The 9,644-nt window shown below is 31.6% G+C and overlaps 1 protein-coding gene across 1 annotated transcript; it reads left to right on the top strand.

The window, feature by feature from the left end:
• The first annotated feature begins 3,472 nt into the window (after positions 1 to 3,472).
• On the top strand, positions 3,473 to 4,723 carry LOC142552560 (putative BOI-related E3 ubiquitin-protein ligase 3). Its single transcript, XM_075662242.1, has 2 exons — positions 3,473 to 4,013; positions 4,161 to 4,723. The coding sequence occupies exons 1-2, from the start codon at positions 3,729 to 3,731 to the stop codon at positions 4,665 to 4,667; spliced, it is 792 nt and encodes a 263-aa protein (XP_075518357.1). The 5' UTR covers positions 3,473 to 3,728; the 3' UTR covers positions 4,668 to 4,723.
• The last annotated feature ends 4,921 nt before the right edge of the window (positions 4,724 to 9,644 follow it).

The following is a 9,644-nucleotide window of genomic DNA, read 5'->3' as shown; positions in this document are numbered from 1 at the left end:
ATTTTGGACTGAACATATTGAACTGTTAACGTGCCATAGCTGTTTACGCCACTTCCACGGGCTTCGCTTTAATGCGCGTTTCATGTCATTATTACGCTTACTGTTCGAGTTTGACTCGAGAAAAAATTAATACATTCGAACCCAAGAACGTATCGAATTACTCGAACTTAGAACTCAAAAAGCTCATGAATTTATACTCTATTCTAATTCTAAACAAATTATATGTGTGTGTGTCTCTATTCGAGACCTACTCGAATGCACACATACAAACTCGAGATCGACTCAATTAAAGATTAAAATGTTTTATAAGAGTTTACAATAGATTCATTTAGCAACTTAGGTTAACCATATATGAAGTAGTTTGGACATATTGTGCAGTCGCACTGAGTACAAATCTGAGTCCGAAACGTGACAATTATAATTTAAAATTGTTGTTTACGCTTATATTTCAATTGATCTCATTTATGTTTGTAAAACTCAATTATTGACGTTTCTGTATATTTGGTATTTTTATCTCTTAATTAATACACAAATGCTAAACATGTCATTTACACTGAAAACAATTATAATATACAAAAATATGACATACACTATGTACTATTGTGGTGAGAGTAATAATTATTCCTACTCGAGAAGTTATCAAAATATCATACGTTAGTGGACGGTTTAAATGATTTGAGTTAAACCAATAATATCAGTTATTATTTTTGGTAAACCAGTCGATCCGAAAATTGGCCGGTCTTAATCACACGTTCTTATATTTATCTTAAAAATTTGATTCCTGATTAAATTAGTCAATAGCCCGACGTTACTTCGAGATTGACATTTAGATTGCAAGTAGTGTGTAGGTATACCTATATATTATAATTGAAATTAAATTTTAATAGATATATTGTGTGACGATCTCACATATTTTTATTCGTGAGATGGTCAACTCTGCACATATTTACAATAAAAGTAATACTTTTGACATAAAAAATAATATTTTTTTTATAGATATTCAAATAAAATATTTGTCTCACAAAATTGATTCGTGAGACTGCCTCATATGCGATTAAATTTTGTAGATAGCAATATATAGTGGAGACACATGTGAATTATATCATATTTCCCACTAAGTAATGTTGAAATTCAAAGGTGAAGGGATCACAATGACAAGAAACTGAGAAAATTTGCATTGGATTTCAGGGGATATTACCAAAATATGTCATTTTTGCAGTTTTTCTATCATTTTATTTTTGGAGCTTAAAATATCATTGTTTCTTGATTAAAAATAATGAGTAGCTATGCTTGGAGAAATAAAATATAAAAAAATATATTATGTGTTGCTCGAGTTATTTATGGATTATCATGTAATTTGATTTTAAAAGATTTTTCATAGTATTTTTAATATAGGGTTTTGAAAGGATATTTAAATGGAACTTTTTCGGGGATTTGGATACACCAAGAACATAAATATGTTTCTACACACTGAATTTTATTTATTCGATAAAATTGTAATTTTAGTTTTATATATTGTTTTTTTTAGTGTTGATCTGTTATTATACACGTTAGCATTATATCAATATCACCTCGGTCTCACAGTCAATATCACGTCAAAAATAACTAAAATTACCCAAAAAAAAGATAATAAATTAAAATTGAAATCTAATAATATAAAACATCAAAATTGTAAAATTATAAACATATAAGATTAAAAAAATGCAAAATTCTCTATTTTCTTTATCATTCACATGTTGCCAAAAATTCTTTACCTTATTTATCGTACATTTTATCATTTTTAATATTTTTTAACATCGTTAAACTTGTTGCTCGATTTTTATTCGATATAATTTTATATTCTAATTAAATATTTTCAGTATATATTTTTCCACTTTCATTAAATATTAATAGTTTTGGTGTGTTTTTAGTCAGTCTTCTGATATAATTAGTAGTTATGAAACAGTAAGAAAATGTGATTTCCAAAGCATATTTTATTATCGTGCATCCAACACTTTTCTTGATTGGCATGGACAAGAAAAAAAATAACTCGCGAGTTTTCTAGGTCATTTTTATAAATTTATTTTGGTTGGAGTAGAAGTTTAGAATCCCAATTAAGAATTATTCATTAATATTTAATATACCAAATCATCCATTTTTCTTTAAGAAAACAAACAAAAACTCATGTGAGACGGTCTCACGGATCAATGTTGTGAAACAGATATTCTATTTGGGTCACCCACGAAAAAATATTATTTTTATGTTAAATATATTAATTTTTATTGTAAATATGAACATGATTGATCCATCTCACGAATAAAATATACATGAGACCGTAAAAATTGGGTTATTTCACTAATTAGGTCATTTGTTCCCCACATATATAACTTGGGAAATAAATCAACATTGTATCACCAATAATGGTGGGTGGGGATGTCATTGTACAAACTATTCCCTTTCTTGTTCCCAACAATTATACATGACAAGTCAAGTCCACCTTCGTCATCCTAACCAATTTCATATTTTAGGTACGATTAATTTTTTAATCCAATTAAAAAAAATTAAATAAAGGGTTTTTTTAAAAAAAAAAATAGATGGAGAAGAAATGATTATTTTTACTCTCTCCAATGTTTAAATGCGAAAATTTTTATGTTATTTCTTATTAAAAAATAGTAATTGAGGTCAGATTTTGGAGGCGATGATATATTTCTCAAATATTGATGGTAAATTTTTTATGCATATCAAATGTCTTAAATAATTGGTTCAATAATATAATTAATTTTGGTACATAACCAATTATTATTACATGAAAATGGATGGTGAATTTATTACGGTGAGTAAATTGTATCCGATCACCGTACATGAATTTGATGTAAAATATGAGGAAGATTGCCAGCATTTTAATTTCACAATAATACGAAAATATTAAATGCAATGGTATTATTTAATACGTACGTACCGGGACAAAAAAAGTGCACACATTAATTTCTGGGTTCACACATCTTTTCTTGGTCTCGGAATTAATTAAATTTCTCTATTCTCCAATAATAAATTATTATAAATGAAATAAAATATAATTTTTGGCCCTCTAAAATCTGGTTTGGTCACAAAATCTGCATGATCTTTAATGCATCACAAGAATTCAGAGTGGGAGAAGAAAACAAAGAAACTTTTGAATCTTAGGCCCCTACCTCCTTTTAATTCTTTTCATATTATATATAAATTTTTTATTAATTCAATACCTACATCAATTAATTAATGATTTTATGTTAGATAATAATTTTTGAATTCTTAAAAAATTTGAATATATTTCGGCTTTTTTATTTTTTTAAATATTCAAACGGAATAGATTTTCTTGTCTTATTATTGATGTTACATCCAAAAATAATGAAATTCATTACTCAAAACATTAAAAAAAATGTTAAATCTTGTTTCCTTTAGCGTCACAGGCGACGATAATTTATATGTGTCTGTGTGGCCTCGATATTTGCTCTCCAATATAAATACCCAAACCAACCCGATTTCTTATTTTTATCACTAGTTTCCGCAAAGCATTTTCAACCGAAAATATTTTATCATAGGTTTTACCGAACATAAGTTTGATTTTCTTGTTTTCAGATCGATCGAACGGCCCTTTTTAGCTAGCTGGTTTCCTTGATCAATTGTCTTTGTGATAATTGTGTTCTTAACAAATCCCCAAAAAAACAAATAATTGTGGATAAGTACTGAGTTGTTTTGCTCCAAATTCAATGGCGATTGAAGCGCAGCTGTATTCAGAAAATCTTGGTTTTGCTTTGAAGGGTCGTCAGGGATTGTTCATGGAAAACGCTTGTGGATTCTTCGATCCTCAAAAAAGGAATGCTGCTTTATCTGATCATGATCAAGAAAATCTCAACTATTTGCCCGATAATTCTTCCAGTCAATTGCTCCCAAAACACAGCATGAAAGATCAGCAATCGACGCCTTTTTCTCACAACTTTTCAGCACATTTTGAGAAGCAAAGAATGGAGATTGATCAGTTCATCAGAATACAGGTCCCTTTTTTCTCACATTTACCAACCTTTTATTTGATTTTTATTCAAATATAATTCGGTGAAGATCAATGCCTCTTTTCCATCTGGGATTTTTAATATGCATCAGATTTGAAAAGAGTTCTGATCCATTTCCATTTCTTGAAACAGAACGAGAGATTGAGACTGGCGTTACAAGAACAAAGGAAACAACAAAATGCATGTATCATAAAAAAATACGAATCAAGAACAGAACTTTTACTCAACCAGAAGGAACAACAAATCGTAGAAGCATCAAACATTACATTTCAACTCGAGAATCTGCTAACGAGAATGGAGATCGAGAACCAAACATGGCAGAGAGTGGCTAAGGAGAATGAAGCCATGGTTGCGTCACTGAACAACGTAATCCAACGCCTGAAAGAGACTTCGAATGTGCCACCAAATGGTGCTGATGATGCGGAATCTTGCTGCCAAAACATTGGTGAAGAAAAGACAGAAGCTGGTGAGTTCGGACACATGAAGAAGATGGTGTGCAGATGCTGCAATCATCGGAAATCGTGTGTAATAATTTTGCCATGCAGGCATCTTTGTTCATGCAAGGATTGTGAGGTTTTTCTCTATTCTTGCCCTGTTTGTAGAAATGTGAAAAAAGCAGCCATCGAGGTGTTGGTTTAATTTTTCTTTTCTTTTTTTATTACTTTTGTCGACATAATTCGAGGAAGACCTTCCTATCGAGATCGTTTTCTAATTTACTTTTTTTAGTGTTTTTTCTTTTGTTTCATTCTTCAGTTAAATATTTAATACTAATAAAATACTATTTTTGCTTTTTTTTTAAATATAAAAGCATATAATTTTAAAAGATATATTGGAATAAAGAAATTTCCTTAATGATTTTTTTGCTCGTTGTCATTGATTAAACTATATATATATATACACTTTACAACACTTGACGACACACATATAATAAGGTATATAACTAACATTTGTGTTGATCGGTGGCCCAAGAAAAACATTTACGCATATAATATAATGTTTATGTTGCATGTGTGTTTGTGCGCGTGTGTCTATGTATAAAACGACCAAATTTTCGGATCGTCTAAAATTCAAAAGCGTCCAACAGAAGCAAATTCCAATTTGCACAATTTGTCGTAAGGTCAAAGTTGCGTGTGATAAAGTTTTAAAATATATTAATGTTGGATAAATGAATAAAGAAGAGTGTTGAAAAGAAAAAGAAATTTCTTTGCCTCGACTTTTGCTGCGATTTTGTATTTGTTCAAGACATCCAGAGTAAAATTCAACCACAATTGCAAGACGAAATTGTCCGTATAAAGTGTTATACGTTGCATGCAATCGTCCCCAAGATACAACGACTTCAGGTCAAGAGATTGCAGCACTACAAACTCTCGAACGCAGCGAACAGATATATGCATGAACTTTCAAGTATTTCTAAATAATGAATGCAGCAATATGGCAAGAAGAAGTGTAAAGAAAAAATCAGCAGCCTACGAAAATGGTTGGGGGAATTATTTATAGATGATCCCCGGGTGCGTAGAAAAGACACGTCTTTACGGACCAGATGTGAAGAAGAGTCACAACTCTAGTCAATAGATACATTGTTTTGTATAAAAGCAGCCAAGAACAGATGCTGTAATTTCTAAGGGACACGCATGGTTTCAGAAACAGCGCAGCGCGTGCAAGGTTCTGTCTTCGCGCGCTACACGCACAGCAAGGCGCGCGCGCCCGCGCGAGAATCTGCTCGGCCGCTCGCCTTGTTCTGTTCGAAAGCACTGAACCCAGCAACAAGCGCACATCAACGCGAGATGTGGCGCACCCGCGCTCCTGGCTCTGTTCCGTATGCATCATTTTTCTCACTGTAGCACCAACAAAATTTATTTTTCAAATAAATTTGTTCCAAAAAGATTAATATTGATCAAAGATCGCACCGCGCCGGGTCGGGCCGGGCCGAGCGCGAGCGTGTGTGTTTCTTCAAGACACAACCTATTAGTGTCTTCCCCTTCTAAAAACTTCTGGTACCTCCTGGGGCCCAGACCCCTGACTTAAACTTAGAGTTTATAAGGAAGACCAATTTTGTCTCTTTTCCTGATGTGGGACAAGTCGAAAAGAAAAAGGAATTTCCTTGTTTCGACTTGCTATTACTGTTGCTGCGATTTTGTACTTGTTCACGATATCCAGAGTAAAATTCAACCACAATTAATTTATTGTTTTGCAAACAACTCATTGTATTTGGATCAATGAATATGAACTTAATAATTTCAAATTCATAACAATAAATTCATTTATTTGTTTGAAAATAAATTTTAATTTCTTAATTAGCAAGTTTTTTTCGAAACATTGCGGTGTAATTTGAATTTATTTCAATATAGAGTTTCAAATAACGCATTCTTGATGGGGGAGAATCATTCATCTTACTCAACTTATTTTAACCCAAAAAAAAATAAATTAAACTAACACATCTATGGTTGTTTTTTCCCATTTATGCAAAAAAACGAGAACATAGAAAAATTTCACAATCTCTACATGAACAAAGATACATGCATGACAGAATTATTACACACGATGATTGCACCATCTGCACACCATATTCTTCATGTTGCCGAACTGATTAGTTTCTGTCTTTTCTTCATCAATGTTCTGGCTACAGCCAGAGTCTACATCATCGTGACCATTTAGTGGCGAATTCGCTTTCTGTTTCACGTGTTGGATTGCGTTGTTTAATGATGTAATCATGGCTTCCTTCTCTTTAGCCACTTTGTGTTATGTTTGATTCTCGATCTCCATTCTCGTTAGCAGATTTTCGAGCTAAAATGTTATGTCTGATGCTTCTACGATTTGTTCTTTCTGTTTGAATGGAAGTCTTGTTCTTGATTCGTATTTGTTTATGATCGGCACAATTTGTTGTTTCCTTGACTCTCGCAATACCTGTCTCAATCAATGTTCATCCAATTAATTTGGTATTTTTTTTTAAAACCTGTATTTTTGAAGCACTTTGCCACAAATTTATCCCTTCTAATTACACGTGCAGCCTGTCCCTTAATTATGCCCTCGCGAGTACCAACAAAGAAACCTTAAGAGTAATCTAATGTTGCTAATTGTATATAAACAAGCACAAGTGGTTTGAAGAATTTTTAGAGAACGAAAGTATACCACTTAGTTGCATGAAAAATGAATTGTTTCTTGTTTTATTTTAAAAATGAAATCCTACTTTATATACATGTCCCCTGCATTCTAAATTCTCTTGGTGTATAGAATGTTCTACACTATTCTATACAATAAAGTATTTTAAATCCCTCTACATTTACGTTCTCTAATCTACAATCTCGACATCTTTCAAGAAAAAAGTTTCTAGACTCATCCTTGTCCACAACATTTTAGATCTTTTTACATTGACCTAGAATACTCAAGTCATATACAGTATGTTCTAGACCTTTTAGCATAAAATTAAAACCTTCGTGTTTTCTTAACAATTTTGGGTCTCAATATTGATATTGTCGGGGCACCTTGAGGGTATGATCGGGGCCTTTCATTATTTCCAATAATTTAATCATTCTGGACCCTTTAAGCAACTGAATTAGGCTACTTATTATAATTTCTATTTAAATAAATATAAAATAATTTTTTAGTGCAACCTACAAATAATTATTTTATCTGTATGATCCGACAGGTCAGATGGGCTGAGTTAGAGTTAAGTTTTACTGTATTCTATATTTTTAAATTGTTATTTTATTATTAATTTTTTCATTAATCTCGTGTTTTAGAAATTAAAAATCTTCTAAATATAAAATGCATGCTGTCAATACAATAGTTATAAGATAACAAAAACATCATATTTCTTTAGCAAAATATATTGTTTAGATATTTGTCCACCTAACTTTAAAATTAAAGATGTAAATGTACCAAACTATTTGCGAGCTATTCGGAGCTCGACTTGATAAAAAGTTCTTTTGAATTTGTTTATTAATCATATCAAACTTCGAGCTCGAAAAATTAATCAAACCAAGCTTAAACATTAGGATATTATGCTCGTGAGCTAACAAACATGTTCGATAATAGGATCGCGAGCTCGACTCGTTTAAGTGGCTTGTAAGCTTGAACTTAGCTTATTTGTTGAGTTGACAAATAAAAATATTAGTACTAATGTCAATGGAGGGAATTGAAGTATTAAAGAGTGAAATTATTGCAATGTTATTTATATGGTGATATCAGTATATGACGAATATTTGTTATTTGGATGCTAGATGTATTATTTTGGGATGTTCAATAATATAATGAGTTTATGTTTTTATAATTTTTATTTTTGTCGTTTTAGTTATTTATGAATGAATTTACATTTTTATGTCTGATTTAAAATTAGATCATAGATATATTTAATTTTTAACAAGCTCGAATCAAGCTCAATTCTATGTTTTACGAGCTCAAGCCATGCTTGTTAAACATGGTAAACTAGCTATTAATGAATCACGCTCGAGCTCGGCTTAATTAACATGATAAACGAGGAGCTCGAGCGTTTCTCGAACTTAGTAATTTCAAGACAAACCGAGCTCGAGCTTGATAATAGAAGTTCGAATCGAGCTCGAGCCTTAAACAATCTTAAACGAGCCAAGGTCAAGTCTGATACTGTTTGATTTGGATCGTTTACATTCCTATTTAAAATCCTCTTTATCCATAGGAAGTCGGTGAGTTCAAATTATTAGAAAACTACTCAAGTGAAGCTCAAAAAATTTCTACCATGCGCAACCGGCTTTCTAAATATTTTTCGAGTTCAATTTGAGTAGAAGACATACCGAAAAGTACGATTTGATTTATATTAACGAATACGCGATGACAACTCACGTCTTAAAAATAATCATTGAATTTCTAGGAAGCAAAAACTGAAATAAATATTAAAAAAAATTAGGAAAGAAAAGATCAAGCAACTAGGCAAGTAAAAGATATTACATGCAAATATTTGTGTTGGTGCGACGTTTAGACCAAAGGGCATAGAATAGGGAGTCACATGACTTCGTAGATGCTACTTATATAGGTAATGTTCTCGTTCACTCGGCACATGACAATTGTTTCGAGTGGTAAATCATAGACACTCATCCATACATCATGATTAAATGAGTTGTTATGATTTATCTATTCAATACACGTGGATCAAAACAATATACACATATGAATAGCATAAGCAAAACCACGTGTTGCGCAAGTTGTTCAGAAATAAGGACATGTGGGCTATAAAACCCACGTGAATTGAACCCAAATATTAAAAGTCTTTGGGCCCAACTTCGGGTCGGATTTTCTAGCCCACATTAATTATAACATGGAGGCATTTGTCTATTTTTTTAAAGAATGCAACCTTACTTAATAATTCAGTCGGCTTCCATGAAAAGTATCGAGTATTAATTTGGTTTAGTTCGTTAAATTTTTTCTGATACATTTATATTTATTTATTAATATTTGTTTGTTTGCGTTATTTTTAAGTTTATTTAGTACGCATGGTTTTCATGATACTATATATATATATATATAAAATCCATCGATACTAAATAGAGACATGGCATTGATCAGAGGCAAGGGGTACGATCATATATTAATTGTAAGGCAGATATAATCATGTGGCTGAGACGAAAGGAGTTATTAGGGAAGGAA

This window comes from Primulina tabacum, chromosome 8, assembly GCF_025594145.1.
Source record: "Primulina tabacum isolate GXHZ01 chromosome 8, ASM2559414v2, whole genome shotgun sequence".
In the NCBI taxonomy this organism is placed as follows: domain Eukaryota; kingdom Viridiplantae; phylum Streptophyta; class Magnoliopsida; order Lamiales; family Gesneriaceae; genus Primulina; species Primulina tabacum.
Note: the sequence above shows the minus strand (reverse complement) of the source record. Positions and strands in the feature narration are given on the sequence as shown.

Bases quoted from the DNA above. Each gene is read 5' to 3' on its own strand.
- LOC142552560 (XM_075662242.1), top strand. From the start codon at position 3,729: ATGGCGATTGAAGCGCAGCTGTATTCAGAAAATCTTGGTTTTGCTTTG. The intron at 4,014-4,160 runs GTCCCTTTTTTC...TTCTTGAAACAG, and splicing joins ATCAGTTCATCAGAATACAG to AACGAGAGATTGAGACTGGC.